This window comes from Callithrix jacchus, chromosome 10, assembly GCF_049354715.1.
Source record: "Callithrix jacchus isolate 240 chromosome 10, calJac240_pri, whole genome shotgun sequence".
Classification (NCBI taxonomy): domain Eukaryota; kingdom Metazoa; phylum Chordata; class Mammalia; order Primates; family Cebidae; genus Callithrix; species Callithrix jacchus.
Genome location: NC_133511.1, coordinates 128,011,674 through 128,035,107, shown reverse-complemented (window position 1 = coordinate 128,035,107; position 23,434 = coordinate 128,011,674). Strand labels below are relative to the sequence as shown.

Genomic DNA, 23,434 nt, shown 5'->3' with positions numbered 1-23,434 from the left:
GACTTCTGTAGACATCATGTGGTCTCTACAGCAGCCTGGACAGAAATCCACTGAGGCCCAATTAGAAAGCCAGACAGACTGTTCTCTCTGGCTTTTCTAGCAGAAGCTGAGAGACTGTTGGAGACTGCCTTGAGTCTGGCCAAAGAAAGATGGTGCAGACCACATTTGTGGTACGGTTACCGGTACCACTGAGAAATGGCACACTGCCACGTGAATGCTGAGGCGTGGAAGAGAAATAAGCTTACCTAATGAGTATACCTTCTCACCAGTCCTCCTCTAGATGTGGACACCCCAATGTCTTAATAGAACACACTGGCAAGGCGTAGCAGTTCATCTGAGGCAGGGCTCTTGCGTGGACATACTGTTTAAATTCAGGCATCTGATTTATTGGTAGCTCGTTTTCTGATTTGGGGATATAGGTTTTGGCATTAAGAAGAATGTGCGGAGAGGCTGTTATATCCCTAGAGCCACTCCAACTTTTTTTATTTTTTTTGAGATGGAGTCTCGCTCTGTCACCAGGCTAGAGTGCAGTGGCACCATCTCAGCTCTCTGCAACCTCCGCCTCCTGGATTCAAGCAATTCTCCTGCCTTAGCCTCAGGAGTAGCTGGGACTACAGGTACACACCATTACGCCCGGCTAATTTTTGTAGTTTAGTAGAGATGGGGTTTCACCATGTTGGCCAGGATGGTCTTGATCTCTTGATCCCGTGATCCCCCCACCTTGGCCTCAGCCTCCCAAAGTGTTGGGATTACAGGGGTGAGCCACCGCTCCCGGCCCCTAGAGCCTCTATCTTTTAGCTAGAGAACCCCTGTTGAGTTCCTGCTGTCAGCTTCTTTCAGGTAGTAATGCTTGGCAGGGTGCTGGCCTCAGTGGGCCGTGCTTTGTAGGTACGTGATTGGCTCCTGTTCCTAAGATCTTGAGTCTAACAAGGAAGGGCCCACAGGGAGTTCAGACCACAGCTTCTCTTCCTGGAGTGGGAGGCTGCTCATCAGCTCCAGGGGAGAACGTGTCTGGGGCAGGTGCGCTTGGGAAATGCTGCCTTTGCCTCTCTCTGAGACACTGCCATATAAAGCCCTCTTAGGAATTCAGCAGCAAAGTGGCCTGTGTATTTTTGTTCTATCCAGTTGCGTTTCCCAAATGTATTTGCCCAGAGGAGGGCTGGAGGGTGTGTGTGTAATGGAATTAGTTCTCAGAGCTATAGTCGGGAGGCGCAGCTGAGGAGGGAATTAGATGTTAAGAGCCAGGCATGGCCTCCAGGCCTCCGAGGGGAGAGGAAGGAAGCCAGGCATGGCCTCCAGGCCTCCGAGGGGAGAGGAAGGAAGCCAGGCATGGCCTCCAGCCCTCCGAGGGGAGAGGAAGGGGAGCTTGTGTACCGTAGGCAGTCGGTTCTGACCTGGGGTAGAGAGATCCCAGGAGGGGTAGTGGCAGAGTTTTTGTTTGATGGTGGTGAGGGAAATCCCAGGAAACCTGTATAGATGGAGAGTCTTCTCAGAAGTAAGTTTGTTCCGTGCATCTGTTTCACAAGCCCATCAGGAGGGTTTCGGGGACGGGAAGAGTTGGCTCAGGCTGCCATCATAGAGTGCCACAGACCCGGCAGCCTGAACAGCAGACACTGATGGTCTCACGTTCCTGGAGGCTGTTCGTCCGAGATGAAGCTGTTGCAGGGCTGGGTCCCCCCGAGGTCTCGCTCCCTGGGTGCCCAAGGCTGCCTCCTGGCTGTCTCCCCTGTGCCCACGCACCCCCGGCTGCTCCTCCTGTGCCCAGAGCCCCTCTTCTGACAAGGACACCGTCCTTGGATTAAGGCCCACCTGTAAAACCTTGTGGACCCCTAACTGCCTTTCCAAAGGCCCTGTCTCCAGTACTGTCTCTTTTCCAGCTCCTGGGGCTTTGGACTTCCACACAGGGATTTGAGCAGGGGATACAGCTCAGCTCACAGTGGGACTAGTGCCATGTTGGTGTCCAGAAGCCTCGTTGCAGAGGAAACAGCCATGACATGGGGTGGCCACATGGCTCTGTGTGGCTCTACTTGGAGCAGGTGGGACAGGCCACCTCTCCGGGGGGCTTTGAGGGGTAGTAGGGCAGGGCGGGTTTGGGGGGCAGCTTCTAGGCAAGACCCCTAGAAGAAGTGCTAGACTGAATCCCAAGCATCGATGTGGTCGGATCCCCAGACCCCCCCGGCCAGGTTCTGCTTCAGTTACTGGGGGCCAGAGTCTTCTCTGTGTTGAGAGTGTGGCAAAGGGGTAGGTCCAAGCCTTCCTCTGAGAGTGTGAGGGGATAGGTCCACCCCTCCGGGAGTGTAGGTGGAGTAGTTCCACTCCTCCTCTGCGACCGTTGGGGGAGTAGGTCCACTCCTCCTCTGGGAGCATGGGTGGGGGTGAGTTCACTCTTCCTCTGGGACCATGGAGGGGTAGGTCCACCCCTCCTTTGGAAGTGTAGGGGGTTAGGGCCACCCCTCTGTGAGCGTGGAGGGGGTAGGTCCTCCCCTCCTCTGGGAGCAGGGAGGGGTAGGTCCACTCCTCTGGGAGCATGGGTGGGTAGGTCTGCCCCTCCTCTGGGAGCAGGGAGGGGTAGGTCCACTCCTCTGGGAGCATGGGTGGGTAGGTCTGCCCCTCCAGTATTTGGGGCACTGTGTCAGAAGGTCTGCTTTTGCAGAAGCTTCAGAGCAGTCCGCCCCCTTGGCCAGGGCCCATGTGATGTGCTCTAGTCCCTTCTTAGCTGATGGGTTTTGCAGGTGCAGGGAGGAGAACGGCAGGTTAAACGAACAGGTCACCAGGTATGCCTTCCTCTCCCTCCCTGGCCAGCCTCCCCGTCCCTCACATCTGGCCCACCCTTTCCCGAAGCCCACCCCCTCGAGCTTGCTCTTAGCCCTATGTTTATGTCAGCTCATAGAATGGCAATTTTCTAACATTGTGATGGAACCTGGATTCCTCGAATATGCGATTCCAGTCCACAGGTTCCCACGGAGTGCGGACAATCCTGCAGCCGGGACCTTGACCCCAAGTTTAAATGTCTATATAAGGCAGCAGGGTGCCCTGAGGAGGAGCACATTTTATGCACAAAGTAAATGAAATGTGCAGTCACAAAATTTCGGTTTCCATATGTCTCTCAGAGATTCCACATAAATAAAAACCTTTTTTTCTTTGGCGAAAAAGTATCTTAAACCAGAGTTCGGCTGAGGAAACTCTTGGTTCTTTTTTTTTTTTTTTTTTTGAGACAGGGTCTCATTCTGTTGGCCAAGCTGGAGTGCAGTGGCACGATCTTGCCTCACTGCAGCCTCCGCTTCCCAGGTTCAAGTGATTCTCCTGCCTCAGCCTCCTGAGTACCTGGGAATGTAGGTGCCTGCCACCATGCCGGGCTGATTTTCGTATTTTTAGTAGAGACGGGGTTTTGTCGTGTTACGCAGGCTGGTTTCGAACTTCTCACCTCACATGACCCGCCCACCTTCGCCACCCAAAGTGCTGGGATTGTAGGTGTGAGCCACCACGCCCGGCTGAACTCTTGCACTTTTAAAGGTGTTTCTGAAGCTTTTGCAGCTCTAACCTTGACAAAGTCAGCTCTGGCCATGAGGGTTTTTGTTTCTTTTTAATATGGGTCTTCTCTCCCGGGTCAGCTTCCATATTTTCACAGTGGCTGAAATAACTAGTCGAAAGTCTGTTTACCTTTTCGTCAGAGGCATGAGAGGATGGATGAGCCAGCTGAGGATTTTAGGTTTTCTTGGAACAGGTTAGCAGCGAAATGCTGAGGCTTCCTTGACCTTGCTTTTTGACTGTGAGGATTTTCTCTTCTCATTAGTAGCTACCCTAGGAGGGCCAAGGAGAGGAAAACGCACTCAGCGTCGTGGAAGTTCACCCACCTGGGGTTTAGAGCCTCCCCCCACCCCACCCCACCCACCTGAGAGATTAGTTACACAGAAAACAGTTGCCCGGGGTGGTGAGTAACCTTCCCCTCCTCTGACCTGGCACTGACTTTTCCTGGGGAAGCCAGGACCTCAGATTGTGCCTTGGTCTTTGCTTTCATTCTCTCTGCGGAGCCTCCAGACCAAGCTGGTCTTCAGCAGGTTAGAGAACCCAACACAGCTCCCCCCGGCTCTCCCGTGGTGTTGCTAGGTAAAATACAGCACACCCAGTTCTGCCTGAATTTCTGATGAACACAGAGTTTTTTAGTATCAGAGTGCCCCGTGCAGTTACTTGGGACATGCGGTAAAGCATCCTGGTTGTTTGTCTGAGATGCAGATGGGACCTGTGTCCTCTGTGTGGCCCGGTGGCTCTCCTGGGAGTTAATAATTAAATGCTGTCAGGCAGTGATCGAGTGTCTGCTCTTCCCGGGGAGCTGCTGATCAGGTCACCCAAGCCCCTTACGAAGGTCAGGGCCCTCCAGGTCAGGTCTCTGGCCTTGAGCTCACAGGATGGTTCTGGAAAGAGCCCAGGTGCTATGACCCGGCCATCTCCTCTCTGCTCCCCTGCTTCTGCAGGAAACCCCGGTTCCTCTTTGGACCCAAACCCGGTTCTTCTTTGGCCCTTCTGCACCATGGTTTGGGAGCAGATGCGCCCAGGTGTGACCATCACTCCCGGAGCCAGCACCAGGGTGACACAGGGGTCCTAGTGGGTGAAGATGGATGCTGGCAGCAGCAGGGGCTGGGATCCAGGAGCCCCTCCTTGCTCTCCTTGGTGCTGTGGGCCATTGGTTTTGTTCCTGAACTCAGGTCTAGCAGTAGATGTGTGCTATGTGGCCTGCAAGGTAATCTGTTTAAAAACTGAATTTCTGGCTGGGTGTGGTGGCTCACGCCTGTAACTCTAGCACTTTGGGAGGCTGAGGCAGGTGGATCACTGGAGGTCAGGAGTTTGAAACCAGCCTGGCCAACATGGTGAAACCATCTCTCTCTCTCTCTATTTATTTATATGTGTATTTATATTTATATATGTACACACACAAATATATATAATATATAAAAATGTATATATCATATATATATATTTACATAAATATGTATATATATTTATATAAAAATATGTGTATATAGACATATATATTTAAATATTTTATATATTTTTATACATATATAAATATACATATATACATATATATTTATACATATATATTTATGTTTATATATACATATATATTTATATAAATATTTTATACATATACATGTTCTCATATTTATATATGTATATACACGTATATATTTATATATATACACAGTCATATATTTATATACATATATACATGTATATATATATAATACATGTATTACGTATATAAATATACATGTATATACGTATATAAATATATGACTGTGTATATATATCTATGTATATATAAATATATCTATTTATGTGTGTGTGTGTGTGTGTGTGTGTGTGTGTATAAATTAGCCGGGCGTGGTGGCAGGCATCTATAATCCCAGCCACTTTTGAGGCTGAGGCAGGAGAATGGCTTGAACCCAGGAGGCGGAGGCCACAGTGAGCCGAGATTGCACCACTGCACTCTAGCTTGGGTGACAGAGTGAGACTGTCTCAGCAAAAACCAAAAAATCGGTGAATTTGTAAGGTTTATATATTTCATGTTTTTGCCTGAAATCCGACATAGCTACCTGATATCTATAGATATCTTGGTGTTTGATTCTCCACGAAGCCTCCAGACCATGCTGGTCTTCACCAGGCTAGAGAATCCAACACAGCCCCCTCCCCGCCACCCCGCATGGGCTCTCCCGTGTTGTTGCCAGATAAAACGTGGCGCACCCAGTTCTGCCTGAATTTCAGATGAACAGCAGAGTTTGTTAGTATAAGTATGTCCCGGGCAGTTATTTAGGACATGGAAATAATTAGGGCATCTCTCCCACCCTCCCTCCCTTTCCCTCTCTCCCTCCCTCCCTCCCTTTCCCTCTCTCCCACTCTCCCTCCCTTTCCCTCTCTCCCACCCTCCCTCCCTTTCCCTCTCTCCCACCCTCCCTCCCTTTCCCTCTCTCCCTCCCTCCCTCCCTTTCCCTCTCTCCCTCCCTCCCTCCCTTTCCCTCTCTCCCACCCTCCCTCCCTTTCCCTCTCTCCCACCCTCCCTCCCTTTCCCTCTCTCCCACCCTCCCTCCCTTTCCCTCTCTCCCTCCCTCCCTTTCCCTCTACCTCCCTCTCTTCCTCTCTTCTCTCCCTCCCCTCCTCTCCCTCCCTCTCTCCTTCTGTTTCTCTCCTTCTCCCCCCTCCCTTCTCCATCTCTCCCTTCCTCTTGCTCCCTTCTTTCTTTTTCTTCCTTTCCTTCCTTCTTCCCTTCTTTTCTCCCTCCCTCCCTACTTTTTTCCTGCCCTCCCTTCTTTCCTCACTCTCGCCTACCCACACAGTCAGCCGTCCGTCTGCCATCCATCCATCCATCCATCCATCCATCCATCCATCCATCTCCCTCCCCTCCTCCCTTTCTTCCAATCCCTTCCCCCTGCAGAGGAGAAATTCCTTTTCCTACCACCCTCCTAGGTTCTCTATCTGGGGCCCTGAAATTGAGTTGACGTGAGACGGAGTTGCAAGAGGAAGACGGTCTGTGAGCTGATGGAGCACCAGTCTGCAAAGGGGTCTCAAAAGGTGGCTAGAGTTTGGCTTGGGTAGCCCCTCAGCGCAGGAGGAGAACCTCTGTGGGGAAGGGACAAGACAAAGGGCAAGGACTGAGTTCCTGGAGGGCAAGTTGTGGGGCGGCCAGGCCGCAGGAAGGAAGTGCAGCGGAAGGCTGGTCCGTCGGTAAAGTCGGCTCCACAGGTTCCTCCAGGGCGGGGCTGACAAGGGTCTAAAGCTGTCTCCAGTGATGAAGGTTTGTCCTTCCTGGCGTGGTGGGGGTGGGCACTCCCTCTGAGTTTACGTCTTGCTTTGAGGCACACAAGCGGCGGGGAAGGCAGTGGCTGTTCTCACACCTGCTTCTCTGTCATCTTCAGCTCAGGATGGTCCTTATGCCCAAGTGGCGTATTTTGGGGCGGCCTCTTCTGCCCCCTGCACTCCTGCCCTCCTTTCTTGCTCCTTGTGAACGATTTCCAACCGAGAGAATAAGACGGCGAACTTCTGTGTCCTCAGCTGTATCGAGTTTGACATTGTACCGCAGTTGCTGGAGGGGCTTTCAGGAAGTGTGTGGCTCCAGGCGTAGCGTGGCCCGCGCCGCCCACCCCGTCTTCCTCCGAGAGGGAACTGCTCCCCTGCGTTGGGAACTGTGAACTGCTTCGGCGCCATTCACAGGGTGAAAACACCCGTGTTCCACGTTCCATCTGGAGGACGGTGTGGCATCTTCCCAGCCTTTATCTGGAAATGACGGTCTGCCGTTTGGCTGCTTGTGCAAAGTGCCTACCTTCTGCACAGTGTTGTTTTGGGGTCATCCACATGTGGCTTGGGTTCATTCATTGTCACAGCTGTGGATCGCATAGGAATGAAGAGGCCACAGCTTGATCAAGTGGTCCGTGGGTAACTGTGCATTTTCATTGGCTGCTTTGGTAGGGAACGATCTTAACGTGTCTTTCCGTGGGCCCGTGGCCTTGCCCTTCTCGACAGAATGTGCCTGGAAGTAGAACTGCTGGCTCAGCATGGCACCTCCTCCACCAGGTCCCCACGTCCCCGGTTCAAGCCAACTTTTATCCAACCCTGTCTGCACTCCTGCCCTGCAGAGGTGGGGGGTGTCATAGATCCAGTCACCAAATAGTGGATGGCTGCTCCCAGAGTTCAGTCTGTGTCCTTGTTAAAGGCCTTGGTTGGCCGGGTATGGTGGCTCACACCTGTAATCCCAGCACTTTGGGAGGCCGACGAAGGCGGATCACGAGGTCAAGAGATCAAGACCATCCTGGCAACACGGTGAAACCCTGTCTCTACTAAAAATACAAAAACTAGCTGGGCATGGTGGCATGCACCTGTAGTCCCAGCTACTCAGGAGGCTGAGGCAGGAGAATTGCCTGAACCCAGGAGGCAGAGGTTGCAGTGAGCCGAGATTGTGCCATTGCACTCCAGGCTAGCAGCAGAGTGAGACTCTGTCTCAAAAAAGCCTTGGTCCAAGATGGTCATTGGCAACCTGACCTGGGCCTTTGTGGGGTAATTTCTATTGCACTTGGCCTTGAAGAAGCTGCACTCTCAGCTGCCCTGCCTCTTGAGGACCCCCGAGTCTGCTGGCTGCAGTCTGCCCGTGACTTTGGGTTCTGCTCCCGTCCTGGTCCGGGAGATTCTCTCATCTGTGAGCCTGGCTCTGGCTTTTTGTTCTATTTTTACACAGTACCTATCATTGCTCTGTGTTTGAAGCAGAGGGGATTATTACAGCGCGAACTTGCTGCCGTTCTGACCTGAAGCCGGGGTTTCTTCCTCTCCTGCAGCGCTGTCCTCAAAGGGAAACAAAAGGCAGCCCTTTTTCTTACCTGGGGCAGCTCGGACAGCCCCGTGACCCTCTGCTGCGTCTTTGTAAGCTGCGGTCATCCCCACGGCTAGCCCAGGTTCCTTTTGAAAGAGATTGTGGGGTTTTCCTGGGTCCTGGCCGCCGCCTCTAGCTCAGGCTCCCAGGAGGAGCTGGTGGTGCCGACTCCTGGCCGCCCTCTGGGATCGGTGTGTGTCTGCCCATGGAGCCCTCGCCGGCAGTCGCACTGGCAAACAGACTGTGACACCCAGCCCACGCGCGTCCCAGTGCTGGCACCCACCGTGCCTCTAGGTTTTCTCTCATTTTCACATTTCCTCTTCTTCGTCTTCCTTCTCCCCACCTTGAAGACACAGGCAGCCATGCCGCGCAGTCCGACATCCAGTGAGGACGAGATGGCCCAGAGCTTCTCCGACTACTCCGTGGGGTCGGAGTCAGACAGCTCCAAAGAAGAGACCATCTACGACACGATCCGGGCCACTGCGGAGAAGCCGGGCGGCACCAGGCTGGAAGAGAGCCAGGGCAACACGCTGGTGATCCGCGTCGTCATCCATGACCTGCAGCAGACGGTGAGCCCTGTGGTCTGCCCCTTGGTTCACATCTGGACGATGTCACCTGTGGCTAGAACGCCAGAGCGCTGCTCCAGTCCTTCCTGGACCCACGGTCCCAATTGCTCCGGGCACACTGTGTTCCTTCCTTGCTCCAAACTTCTGCCCCCATCCCCCCAGGCTCCCTGCTGGGCCTGCCTCCCCTCCTTATTGCCACTGTCACTGTCCCCACCTCCACCCACAAACATTCACTGAGCACCTACTGTGTGCCAGACATTCAGGCCAGGGGCCCAGAGATGGAAAGGGGTGTTTCACAACCTCGCAGAGGAAACCTGGCTTCTAGCACGAAGTGCAGGAGGCTCTCAGGCCTGGCCCTGCTTTTCCCTGGTGTCTGACTCCACCCTGCCGAGGCCCAGTGTCCCATGCTCCCCGACTTCCAGGGTGTGCAGCTCTGAGCACCCCTCCCCGCATGGCTGCTGTCTTCCTCCTCCTGTCCCTCCAGCCCTGGGCCCAGTGCTGTTCCTGTGGCCCCCAGAGCCCTCAGGCTGTCCTGGCCCATGCTGGCTGTGCCCTGAATGTCTGTCCTTATGCCTGCGGGTCCCTGTGGTTGGGTTTGCCTCCCGCTAGGAGGTTGGCCCCTGGGGACTGGGCTTTGTCTACAGGGGACCTCCGTGTGCAGAGGATGGGGTGTGGCTTCATCTGCTGTCCAATCCACTAGAGCATGCTGGAGGCCAGTTGCCCAGCCCCGTTCCCTCTTGCTCATGGTGGGGACTGTGCCGTGTGTGGTCTCAAATCGGAGGCATGGGACAGAACTGGAAGCGTGGAGCAGACATTGTGATTGTGGACAGGAACCTCATCACGTTGGCCTGAGACCATTTCACACACCGTCTGTCCACTGGGGAGTGCAGGTGGGGGTGGCAGTAGTAGGGGTGGGTGGTTCAAAGCCCTTTCGCTGTGGAGTAGACATGTTGGACACCGAAGAGTTAGGACTCAGAGGGGCATCTAGGGGAGGCCCCTGATGGGCTTCACCTGTGCTTTCTAGAAGGCTCTCCTGGGACCCCAGTGAGCTGAGAGGACCCTTCTCATTTTAGCTGTGGGTGAAAGGAATGGGGAGAGGTGGGCTGCAGGTGACAGCTGCTGCAGGTGATTGAGGATGTGAGCCCCGTGCTCTGCGTCCACCCCGACTTCTGAGGATGGTCTCCGGGCCCCAGCCACGATGGGAAAGGGGGGTCCACGTGCTGGTGGTTGAGAAACCTTGTGCTGCCCACTGGCTGAGTGTTGCTGGTGCCTCACTCGGTGCACACCCAGGTCCTCGCTCCTGGCGCTGTGGAGGGGCTGAGATGCCCTGGGTTTAGCACCTCCCAGGGCTTGGTCCTCAGCGAGGGCTAAATGTATGTCTCCTCTTTCCCCATTGCCAGCAGCTTGTGGCCCAGCAGGGACCCTCTGCTCAGCCCATCCCCAGCCCTGCTCCCTCTGGGAGAGACGTGAGCCGGGCTGAGGGGCTGACGTGCTGACACATTCCCTCTAGGAATGAGATCAGCCACGTGGCTTCACCATCCGGGTCAAGCGTGTCCAACCCAAGGCCCGTGGGCCACATGTAGCCCGGGACAGCTTTGACTACAGCCTAACACGAGTGCGTAAACTCTCTTAAAACATTCTGAGGGTTTTCTCGCAACTTTTTTTTTCTCTTTAGGTCATTTCTCTTAGTGTATTTCATGTGTAGCCGAAGACAGTTATTCTTCCAGTGTGACCCAGGGAAGCCAAAAGATTCGACACGCGTGGAGGGGAAGCTCAGGGTGGCCTGATGCCCAGCCCCATGCCATGGGCCCAGGGCTGCCCTGGCAGTGAAAGGCTGTCGGGAGGATAAGTGTGGGGTTTTGGGGTTCCTTCTTCTGTGTTATTTAATGCCTCTCATAACAGCTATAAATTCTGGTTATAAAAAGTTCAAGTAAGGCAGGAAAGCACGAATGCTGGGCTCAGCAGTGGGGGTCCCATCATCGACACTTGCTGACCCCATTCCGACACGCCCCTCCGCAGGATTACAGGCCATGGGTAGATGTGCATACGGGTAGAAATACCGGGGTAAGTGTCGGGTCAGAACACACAGTATTAAGAAACGAGCATCGTCCATGTTTATTTGACTATAAGAGGAGAGAAAGGTGGTGAAGGGAGTGCTGTCTTTGTCACAGGAGACTTTTTCCCTCCAAATCTGTGAGGTTGGAAGAAGCATGCCTGACCTCCTCTGTGTTTTTGAGTCACAGTTTCCCCTCTGTTGGGATGTTGTTTGATTGTCTTCTTGCCCTGAACATTGCTTTGGATACACCTGAGGCCCCCAGATTTTCTTCCATCTCATAGGGGACATTGGTTTTTTTTTTGGGGACTAGATTCCTAAAGAAGTGGCCCCCGCTGGTAGACCAGGAAGTGTTAGGTGTTGGGCATTCTTGCTTTTTCCTAGAAAAACTTCAGATTCTGTTTAAGGATGTTTTTCTGTATTTTGTTATTTTTTCTGTGTTATTGGTTGGGTCCTTTATTTTAGAAATAGTAATTATTCCTATGATGGGTTTTCCTTGTTCTTATCTGTTATCTTTTCCTCTAATTACTTCAATTACGTGGCATTTTTCTGTTTGCTAGTGGTGATTTTCTATTTATTTATTTATTTATTTATTTATTTATTTTTGAGACAGTCTCCCTCTGTCACCTGGGCTGGAGTGCAGTGGTGCGATCTCGGCTCACTGCAACCTCCACTTCCCGGGTTCAAGTGATTCTCCTGCCTCAGCTTCCCGAGTAGCTGGGATTACAGGCGTGCACCACCAAGCCTGGTTAATTTTTTGTATTTTTAATAGAGATGGGGTTTTGCCTTGTTGGCCAGGCTGGTCTTGAACTCCCAGCCTCAGGTGATCCACCTCCCACAGTGCTAGGATTACAGGCGTGAGCTACCGCGCCTGGCCTGCCATGAGTTTCTTGAGCCTTTGATTGTTGTGTTTTTGGTGGACCCGTTCAATTCTTTGTAATTTCTAATTTACTCTAGTCAGGCTCTTTCGACTTTTTGCTTGTCCCCATAGCCCCACACTCTCTCCTTTTGAAGATACTCCTTTATTTGTTTGGTAGGTGTTCTGTCTTGTTTCTGTCCTCCCCGGCGTAAAGCATTCTTGGGGGCATTCCTTCTTTTAATTGTGGTGTGTTTTCGTGCAGCTCGGAGACCGTCTGAGGCTTGCGGGCCGCCCTGCTTCCTCGGGTTCATTTCGTGTCTGTGCTGGGTCCCCGTTGCTTCCCTGATGTTTCTCCCGGTCTCGTCCCGGCCGGCTGTCAGCTTGCGCTTTCTGTTGGTTGGCATAGCACATGGGTGGGTTTCGCTGGCTCCGTCGTGTGGTTAGATTTGGCCGTCTGTTTGGCTTTGCAGATGAACAGAGCTTGGGCTGGGAGGGTGGAGTCCACGTGCAGGGCCTGGCTCCCTGTCTCTCCTGAGACGTTGCAGTAGCCCATTCTCAGGCTGCTAATAACGACACTGCTGATTACCCGACTGAGTTATTTATTTATTTTGAGACAGAGTTTCACTGTTGTTGCCCAGGCGGGAGTGCAATGATGCTATCTTGGCTCACTGCAACCTCTGCCTCTCGGGTTCAAGAGATTCACCTGCCTCAGCCTCCCGAGTAGCTGGGATTACAGGCGTGCACCACCACGCCCAGCTGGTTTTATATTTTTAGTAGAGACTGAGTTCTTCATGTTGGTTAGGCTGGTCTCGAACTCCTGACCTCAGGTGATCTGCCCACCACGGCCTCCCGAAGTACTGGGATTACAGGTGTGAGCCACCGCGCCTGGCGTAATTGATAATGAAAAGCAGGTTTAATTGACTCACAGTTCCACATGGCTTGGGAGATCTCACAATTGTGGTGGAAAGCCATTGAGGGGCAGAGTCCCATCTTGTTGTTGTTTGTTTGAGAAGGATTCTCACTCTGTCACCCAGGCTGGAGTGCAATGGTGCAGTCTTAGCTCACTGCATGCAACCTCTGCCTCCCACCTCCAGATTCAAGTGATTCTCCTGCCTCAACCTCCTGAGCAGCTGGGATTACAGGCGCCTGCCACCATGCCCAGATAATGTGTGTGTGTGTGTGTGTGTGTGTGTGTGTGTGTGTGTGTGTGTGTATTTTTAATAGAGATGGGATTTCGCCATGTTGGCCAGGCTGGTCTTGAACTCCTGACCTCAGGTGATCCACCTGCCTCAACCTCCCAAAGTGCTGGGATTACAGGTGTGAGTTACTGTGCCCCACCTACACTGGGTATTTTCTGGGGTGGCTTTTCTATTTTGGGTCCCTTGGCCTGGGCCTCTGAGCCCCTGGGCGCAGCATTTCTCAGTGTTTACCTCTCAATGGTGGAGAACCCCGTAACCACTGCCAGTGGACCCACGCTCAGGCTGTGGGGTTTTAGCCATTCGATCCCTTTACTTGCTGTTCTTGCTTATTGATACTAGAGGGAGGGCAGTGGGGACTGGGAGAGCACCCTGTGTGCGTTTCAGACCCCAGGCCTAAGGGTCTGAATCAGGAAGTCAGAGGAAATGGCTCATGTCGGGCACTGACCCTCACGTGATGCGTGTCTAAGGACACCTCCCGCCCATGGGGAAGCCCAGCACTCTGGAGCCACACCGGGGGGTATTTTATGACTTCCCAACGTTACCATGTGCCGGGCACTGTGTTACAGTCTCTAGGTGAGTTTCCTGTAGTTCTCTTGCAGCCTTGCAGCAGACAGCACTGGGAGCATCTCGGTTGATGGATGGCACACCTGTCCAGAGGGCATGTGTCCCATGCGCTCACACGGAACGCAGAGTGGAACCTGCAGGTGGAGGAGGTGGAGGGCACCAGCCACCCTGGAAGCCCCACTGCTCCCTCCTAGTCATGACGAGGGTTTACAGATGAGAACTGGAGGGTCGGCCTCCAGAGCCAGGGAGGGGCAGAGCCAGTGTCCTGCGGGCGCCCAGCCTTCTGCCTTGGAACCTGCTGGATGGAAGCCCTGGGATGCTGGCGTTGGGTATGCCACCAACTGCCTGGTACTGTGCTGATTTGCACCTGCACATCAAATTTGCGGCGGGCAGTCAGCCAGCAGGTAGTGCTGCGTGGGAGCAGCCTGGCCACATTCTTCCTGGCATGGGTCAGAATCACGTCCCCCCCCCCATTCACTCTGTGCTTTTGAGCAAGGGTCTGAAGGTCTGAGCCTCGGGGTCCCACCTGTCAGGGGCACAAACACCACTTGTGAAGTGAGCCATTGTGGGCTGGTCTCCAGCCCAGGAGGTGCCCACAAGGAGTCCATTTCTGTTTCCTTTCTCCCTGGTCCACCCTCCTGCCGGTGCTGCCCGTATTTGGAGGCTCTCATCAGCCGCATAGGAGGAAGGTCCTGACCATCCCAGCCAGCGAGCTGCTTCCTTGGCAGTGGGGCAAGGGTGTCGGGAGATCAGGGGCCTCCTGCACCTGGCCAGACCCTGCCTCCCTGCCTGTGTGACGCCTTCCTTGGCGGGTGACCATCCCCATGCAGGGTGGGTGCTCCCTCCCCAGCAGCTGTTCTGCCCACTTTGCTGGAGGCATTGGAGACCGGTTGGAGTGACGGATGGAGCCACAGCCCTGCTCCAGGCTGGACTTAACCCACAGCACCTCCTCGTGAAAGCCAGAGCCTCCTCAGGGTTTAGTCTTCTCGTGGGAGCCTGGTTGTTTCTGGAACCTTCCAAAGACCACTTTTCTTCACTCTGTTCAAGACAAACAAAGCCCCTGGAGGCTGAAATCAGAAATCCCACGGGTGTGAGCTCTCAGCAACAAAGCAGACATTGTTCCCGCGTGAAATCCCTTGTGGGGCTGAGTCCTCTGTGTAGCCAGGGACACGAGATGGTTCCTGGAACCCTGCCCGGAGGAGCCAGCCAGGAGCTGCCGAGTGAGTCTGTGCCGAGGCCCCAGTGCCCGCCCGCTGGGAGTTGGTGCCGGAGAAGCACCTGGGCTGCCCTCTTCCCCCCACGTGCAGCCCCTCATCTGCTGCTGTCGGGGCCCACTGCTGCTTCTGAGTGAGTGCTCTTTCTGAGCCTCACCTTCCAGTGGAGCTGAAGCTTTAAGTCTCTGAGCGAGAGCCTCTCGCAGTGCCCATGACCCTTCAGGCACAATGAGCCCTCACTTGACTCCTCTTGTGTGGGTGGGTTCCCGGCCAGGCAGGGAGTGGTGGGGTGAGCTCTGGGCACAGGGAGGGTGCCGTCTCTGCATTCTCTCAAGCGCCTGGTGGTGGAGTGCTGGCACCGGACATTCAGCGTGGCCTTTGAAAAAGTGGCATGTGCCAAAATCGATATGGGCTACAGTGAGCTCTGTGATTTCTGGGGGAGCGTGAATGAGGAAGAGGGAAGCAAACTGGCCCCGTGGCCCAAAGCGGTTTATCGTTTAAGCCACAGTGAATGCCATGTTGCAAGTACAGCGGAGAAGAAAATAGGGTGAGGCTGTGGTGGCCTTTCCCGGGCTCTCCTCGGGTGTGGATGGCGGCACCCCCGTCCGCCTCTCCCCGAGGGCTGGCTCCAAGTAGCTCAGCTGATGCCGTCATCCCGAAGGCTGATCCCTGCCACCTGGCCCACCTCCCAGCAGACACCCCGGGAAAATGAATCCCGTTCTGTGCGTGAATCAGTACTTCCATTTATAAAGCACATGCATGTTCAAGTGGGGCACTCCATTTAGGAAAAAGCGTTCCCGCCACCGTCCTGACCCCCTCAAACACCATGCACTGCCATCCACCTGTCCTCCCCAGACCAAGTACAGTCACTCCAAATCCCCACTTCCTGTGCCATGCTGGGAGGGCCTGCCCTCTCATCCCACTGTGCCTGCCTCACCCTGTGCCACACACCTGCTGACGGGGATGTCCTCTCGTCTGTCAGCTGCTTCCAAATGGACTCTCAGATTTCTTTTGTTTTTAGTTTTTAGTTTATTTTCTTTGAGATGGAGTCTCACTCTGTCACTCGGGCTGGAGTCCACCGCAGCCTTGGGGCATGGGATGCTCCTGGCTCGGCTTCCCGAGTGCACGTCACCACACTGGGGTATTTTTTCCCTTTTAGTAGAGACAGGGTCTCACTATATTGCCCAGACAGGTCTCAAACACCTGGACTCAAGTCATCCTCCCACCTCAGCCTCCCAAAGTGCTGGGATTACAGGCCTGAGCCACCACACCCTGTCAGGTATGCTTGATTCCAGCGTGACCTTGGCCCGCCTGCTTATCATTGCGGATTAAAATAGAACCCCAAGAGCAGGAAGGTTTCACCTCCTCCTCCTCCGGGATTTAACCCCTCCTCCTCCTCCTCCTCCTCCTCCTCCAGGATTTAACCCCTCCTCCTCCTCCTCCTCCTCCTCCCCCAGGATTTAACCCCTCCTCCTCCTCCTCCTCCTCCTCCTCCAGGATTTAACCCCTCCTCCTCCTCCTCCTCCTCCTCCGCCTCCCCCTCCTCCTCCCCCAGGATTTAGCCCCCTCTTTCCTCCTCCAGGATTTAACCCCCTCCTTCCTCCTCCAGGATTTAACCCCCTCTTTCCTCCTCCTCCTCCAGGATTTAACCCCCTCTTCTCCTCCTCCTCCTCTAGGATTTAAACCCCTCTTTCCTCCTCCTCCCCCAGAATTTAATCCCCTCCTCCCTCCTCCTCCTCCTCCAGGATTTAGCCCCCTCTTCTCCTCCTCCTCCTCCAGGATTTAACCCCCTCCTTCCTCCTCCAGGATTTAACCCCCTCCTTCCTCCTCCAGGATTTAACCCCCTCTTTCCTCCTCCAGGATTTAACCCCCTCCTTCCTCCTCCAGGATTTAACCCCCTCTTTCCTCCTCCAGGATTTAACCCCCTCCTTCCTCCTCCAGGATTTAACCCCCTCTTTCCTCCTCCTCCTCCAGGATTTAACCCCCTCTTCTCCTCCTCCTCCTCTAGGATTTAAACCCCTCTTTCCTCCTCCTTCCCCAGAATTTAATCCCCTCCTTCCTCCTCCTCCTCCTCCAGGATTTAACCCCCTCTTCTCCTCCTCCTACAGGATTTAACTCCCTCTTCTCCTCCTCCTCCTCCAGAATTTAACCCCCTCCTTCCTCCTCCTCCAGGATTTAACACCCTCCTTCCTCCTCCTCCTCCTCCTCCACCTCCAGGATTTAACCCCCTCTTTTCTCCTCCTCCTCCAGGATTTAACCCCCTCCTTCCTCCTCCAGGATTTAACCCCCTCTTCTCCTCCTCCTCCTCCTCCAGGATTTAACCTCCTCTTTCCTCCTCCTCCTTCAGGATTTAACCCCCTCTTTCCTCCTCCTCCAGGATTTAACCCCCTCTTTTTGGTCACAGGCACATAATTACCACATTTGCATTTTGTATTTGAGGGTTCCTCTGCTTTTGAATATTAGGAGGACTCTACCTGTCCTGGCAGCGTCTGAGTCCATGTCCCCCTCCTGTACCTGAGTCACACCCCTGGGGCTGGCTCCTCATCCTGCAGAGACCATGAGGTGCCCCCCCATTGTGAGAGAGTGCTCTGGATGGCTGGTGCAGGGGTGGTTCATTACCTCAGGAAGCTGCGTTTGGGTGCTTTGCTGTGTGTCTGACTTCTGGTTCCTGGCCATTGTGAGGTGAGAGCTGGCGTCATCTTCTAAGGAGTTAATGGAGTCCCCGTGTCCGGGAGATGGGTGGCTGGGCAGCCGTGACCCTGAGCGGCAGCCTCTTCATTCCGCTTTAGGAAGGTTTGTCCTTGACTCCCTTGGGTGGATTTTTCTGGATAGAAAGCCGGCTCTGGTCAGGTTTACCTTCTGCTGCCTTCTTTTCAACACCTGGGCTTGCCAGGGAGTGGGTGGCAGGTGGGCTCCTCGGTGGGGCCTGGCTCCCTGCAGCCAGCACCCTGGGGCTGATAGAACCTGTGTTAGCACAGCCCACGGCCCACATCTCCCACCGCAGCCTCCCTTTGGCGGCCAGGCCTTGTTTCTCCCTCGACACCTTCTCAGTTGAAAGCCCAGGTGCCCCTCAACTCAGGCTGTGCCACACCAGTGCCATGACCCTTACCTCTCAGAACTCCAGAACTGGCCCCTCTGGTGTTTGCTCTCTTAGATAACGGTGACTTTTTTTTTTTCTTTTTTAAAAAAGACTAAAAACAAAAAAGCTTTCTTTCTTTTTTTTTTTTTTTCAGAAAGCTTTCTTGAGTTACAGTTTACAAACTATAAGATTCACTTACTTTAAGAATACAATTCAGGGCTGGGCGTGGAGGCTCACACTGTAATCACAGCACTTTGGGAGGCCGAAGCAGGTGGATCACCTGAAGTCAGGAGTTTGAGACCAGCCTGGCCCACATGGTGAAACACTGTCTCTACAAAAAACACAAAAATTAGCTGGGTATAGTGGCTCACGGCTGTAATCCCAGCTACTCAGGAGGCTGAGGCAGGAGAATCGCTTGAACCTGGGAGGTGGAGGTCATGCCACTGTACTTCAGCCTGGGCAACAAGAGCGAAACTCCATCTTAAAAAATAGAATAAAATGTGATGATTCCCGGTGGGTGGATTTGCTGAGTGTGCACCTGTCACCACCAGCCAGGTGTGGGAAGTCTCTATCCCCCCAAAGCTCCCTTGTGCTGGGTGCTAGTGGGTCCCTGTCCCCACTTCCAGCCCCTGACGACCAGGAAGCCACTTTCTGTCTGTGTGGATTTGGTTATTCCAGACGCTTCATAGACATGGAGTCAACCATCATGTGGCCTCTTGTGCCTGGCTGCTTTTCCTCAGCACGGTCGGCTTTTCTGGGTATGAATGTAATGGGTACAAGTGCAGTTTTATTACATGGGAACATGAAAAAGAGGTGAAGTGTGGGCTTTCCGTGTGACCATCACGAATGATGTACATTGTACCTATTAAGAAATTGCTCAGCCCTCACCCCCCACCACCCATCCAAGTCTCCCGTGCCCATCATTCCATGCTGTGTTTTTGTGCACACATTATTTAGCTTCCACTTATAAGTCAAAACATGCAGGATTTGAGTCCTTTCACATAAAGTAGTGGCCTCCAGTTCTATCCCTGTTGCTGCAAATGACATGACCTCCTTTTTCATGGCTGAGTAGTATTCCATCGTACATATACACCACGTTTTCTTGACCCGGTCTTGGTGCACGCTGATGCTGAGGCATGACGGATTTGATTCGCACTGTCCTGCATTCCCACGTACTGTGAGTCCATTCTTATTCGATGGTCAGCTGGGTTCTTTCCACTTTTGGGCTGTGGAAAGCTGTCGCAGCCATAGTGCAGGCGTCCTCCTGAGCTTCCATCTCCACTACTCCCACAGCCAGTCCCTCCCCAAGTACCTTCTAGACCCCTGCAAGCCTGTGCCACTCCCTCAGCCTTCACCACCACCCCACCCTTCCTCTTGGGCAACCAGAACAGCTTCAAGACCAGACTCTCAGAAGTTTTCCAGACGACGCCTCAGGTGGTTGTGTACATGTGAACGCCCTGACCACCGAGCCATGCACAGCCCTCCTATGACTGCTTCCCAGTCTGAGGATAAAAAGCAGGTCCTCCTCCGCTGGGTGTGGTGGCTCACACTGGGAATCCCAACGCTTTGGGAAGCCAAAGTGGGCAGATCACTGAGGTCAGGAGTTCGAGATTATCCTGGCCAACATGATGAAACCCCGCCTCTACTAAAAATACAAAAATTAACTGGTTGTGGTGGTGCACGCCTGTGATCTCAGCTACTCAGGAGGCTGAGGAGAATCCCTTGAACCTGGAAGGAGGAGGTTGCAGTGAGCCGAGATCATGCCACTGCACTCCAGCCTGGGCAACAAGAGGGAGACTCCATCTCAAAAAGCAAAGTCAGGTCCTCCCTAGCCTGGCGCACACCAGTTGGTGGTGTTTGGGTCAGTGGATTTCCTCTGAGGTTTCTGCGGCTTTGTGGCTTCTCCTCCGGCTGTCTTCACAGGGCGATTTCACGGCTAAGGGCCTGTGGGGGCAGCCGGGCAGCATTCCTTTCCACAGGAGCACCTGGTGCAGGCTCTGCTCATCCTTGTACCCAGTCAGCCAGTACAGCCAAGTGAATGCTGAGTGTCTGGCATGGAGTGAGCGAATTCATTGAAACCCTTGCCTCTGTAGGGTGAGGGGTCCATGGCTGCACTGAGCCCGAGGTGATGGGTAGGGTTCTTCGGGGGCAGCCAGCCTGCGGTATGCATAAACTTGGTGCATTGACTCAGCAGAGAAGGCCGAGGGCCACAGGAGCAGTGTGCGTGAGGCAGTGGAGGTGGGCAGTGGGCGCTGAGGCGTAGGGTCATGGCAAGGAGCCTTGGTTTTCCTTGATGGGCAGAGGTTTGGTACAGAGCATGGGACATCATTTATATTTTAAAAGGGTGATCTTGGCCTTTCTGGCAAGGGGAGAAGAATAAGAAGAGATGAGGGAGCAGGGCATCATGACTCACGCCTGTAATCCCAGCACTTTGGGAGGCTGAGGTAGGCGGATCATGAAGTCAGGAGTTCGAGATCAGCCTGACCAACATGGTGAAACCCCATCTCTACTAACAATACACAGATTAGCCAGGCGTGGTGGTGGACACCTGTAATCCCAGCTACTCGGGAGGCTGAGGCAGGAGAATTGCTTGAACCCAGGAGGCAGAGGTTGCAGTGAGCAGAGATCATGCTGCCGCGCTCCACCTGGGGTGACAGAGTGAGACTGTCTCAAAAAAAAGAAGAGAAGACGGGGACTCCAGTGAAATGGTGCTGGAGGCTGGGACCCTGCGGAGGGGGGCAATGTAGGGAAAGGTAGAGACGTGAAGACACTTTCCTATGACTAAGCTGGGGGGATGTCCTGGAGAGAAGGGTTAAGATGTGAGGACTGCATCTTTGCAGTTTCTCAGCTCATGCCTGTAGTCCCAACACTTTGGAAAGCCGAGGTGGGTGGATCATTTGAGGTCAGGGGTTCATGAGCAGCCTGGTCAACATGGTGAAACTCCGTCTCTACTAAAAATACAAAAATTAGCTGGGTGTGGTGGTGTGTGCCTGTAATCCCTGCTACTCAGAAGGCTGAGGCAGGAGAATTGCTTGAACTCAGGAGGCGGAGGTTGCAGCGAGCCGAGATCACGCCATTGCACTCCAGCCTGGGTGAAAGAGTGAGACTGTCTCAAAAAAAAAAAAAAAACACAAAATGTAATTTACATAGGAAGTGTGAGAGCCAGTGGATTTTAGCAAATTCACAGATGAGTGAGCCCATCACCACTGTCAATCTCAGAAAGCTTTCATCCCCGCAAGAGGAAACTCCACCCCTGTTGGCAGTTGCTCCCCCTTCCCGGATGCCTGTTCTGGCCATCGCCAGTGATGGAGTGGCCTGGCGCATGGACTGAGAGGGAAACCCTTTCTCGGTTCTTTGCCTCTCTTGCTGGAGGTGAGCCTCTCCCCTCCCGCCTGTGCTGCGTCCGGTGCCCGTCCCGGGCCTCCTGCCACTGAGGGGCTATCCGTGCCATCAGGCCACCCAGTCCACTGAGAAACACAAAAGCTTTCTTATCAGTGAATACAGTCGTAGCTGGGTGCAGTGGTGCACACCTGTCGTCCCGGCTACTCGGAAGGCTCGGGCAGGGGGATCACCTGGGCAATGTAATGAGACCCCTTCTCAAAAAAAAAAAAAAAAAAAAAAAATATGTAATTTTCCTTTGGGCTGCTCTTCCATTTTCAGATGTTTTGTTCCAGAATGTTCTCTCCCAGCTCCCTTTTGCTAAATGAAAGGAAATTCTTCTGGGATTATAGACTTAATTAGAAGTTTAGGTGTACGTGGCCTTGACATGAGCACATTTTCTGCCCTAAGAGAAAAGTCATCAAAAAGGTCTTGGGCAGAAGTTGGTAACATGATAATGGTCTTTACTCAAAGACTTTGAGTCCATGGAGTGTGGCCTGACACCGACTCCAGCCTAACCAGGGAGGCCCCCCTCAGAGGACTCCTCCACTCCTCTACCCTTCCACCTACCTACACCCCATCCCCTGACCCTCCAACCTGTCCACATCCACCCGTCCACGTACCCCTTCCACTCACTCATCCTCCATCCATTCATCCACCCATCTATCTATCCATTCATTCATCCACCCATCCACCCACCCATCTATCCATTCATCCATCCATCCATCCATCCATCCATCCATCCATCATCCATCCACTCACCCACCCACCCACCCATCCATCCATCCATCCATCCATTCATCCATTCATTCATCCACCCACCCATCCACTCAGCCATCCATTCATCCATTCATCCACCCACTCACCCGCCCATCCATCCATCCACCCATCCATCCATCCATCCATCCATCCATCCATTCATTCATCTACCCACCCATCTACTCAGCCATCCATTCATCCATCTATCCATCCATTCATCCACCCACCCATCCACTTAGCCATCCATCCATCCATCCATCCATCCATTCATTCATCCATGCATGCATCTACCCAGCCACCCACCTACTTAGACACCCATCCACCCACCCACGCATCCTCCTGCCCATCCCATCCCTCCCTCCCTCTATTCGTTCACCATCAATCCACGCTTTTGATGATAGAAATCCATGGTTAGGATATTTGGTCTCCACCTTGAGTAGCCCCTTCACATCCTTCGTAGTATGCATTTGGATCACCTTTTGGGGAAGCAGAAGGCACAGAATCTGATTTCCTTTGTGGTTCTATAAACTGGTTGCCAAGACCATAGAGAGTGCCGCTCCCCAGCCCTGCAGCCTTCCCTCTGCCTCCACCGTCTCTGTGACACAGCAATGGGAACCAGCCTCCCTGCCTTAAGATGAGTGGTTTACACTTGACTATTTTAATCAAGAAATCGGTGAGTTACAAATTGTTTAAAGCAACAGGGAAGGTCCTGGGGCCCTCAGGGAAAGTTGCCCTGGCGAGTCAAGCCTTGACCTTACCAGTTTTTATTCATGTCACACGGCACCCTCAAGAAGGGCGGAGCAGGGCTTCATTTTCTTACTCGTCATGTAAAGAAAATATTGTAAGGGCCGTATGTGGCCCTTTCTCTGTGACGTTTTGGGTTCGTGCTTTGTATGTGGGAGAGCCCCCCCAGTTTGCAGGGGGCTCCATAGTCTGCACATAAAGCGTCTGACTTGAGGTGCTCTTCTGCCTCAGCTTAGAGCTAAGACCTGCTTAAATCCCTTGGAGAAAATAACGTATGGGAAAAGTGGCTTTGGTCTGGAATTACTACCCTTTGCGGCAGAGCTTTGTGGGGGAGTATTGTGGTTCAGAACCACGTTGGTGAGAAGCAGCCATCTCCCCACTGCTGGCATCCCAAGCTGGTGAGCCTTATCCAGAGGGTGGCAACGCCAGGGCCCCAGATCATCAGTTTTTACTTTTCTGTGTTAAATCCAAGGGTGGGGCTTTTTTCCAGCACCTTTGCTCTGAGGTTGGACTTGGGCGATTCCTCCAGCCTGGCTCCGACTCTGCCTCCCTGCCAACCTCCGCCCTTCCCTCGCCGCCCTCCGTCCTGGGCGGATGAGGCCTCCTGCACCACAGCTTCCGAGCAGCCTCCACGTCCCGGCAGCGGCCTCACCCACCTCTGTT

The 23,434-nt window shown here is 53.6% G+C and overlaps 1 protein-coding gene across 23 annotated transcripts in view; it reads left to right on the top strand.

Annotated features, from left to right (window-relative positions):
* SHANK2 (SH3 and multiple ankyrin repeat domains 2) overlaps positions 1–23,434 on the top strand; it is a 720,394-nt gene that overhangs the window by 110,006 nt on the left and 586,954 nt on the right. For all 23 annotated transcript variants that reach the window (XM_078341738.1, XM_078341739.1, XM_078341735.1 and 20 more), the window contains one exon: positions 8,707–8,925. In XM_078341738.1, coding sequence (XP_078197864.1) covers positions 8,719–8,925 — 207 coding nt within the window. In that variant the 5' untranslated portion in view covers positions 8,707–8,718. The remainder of the gene's footprint in view (positions 1–8,706; positions 8,926–23,434) is intronic.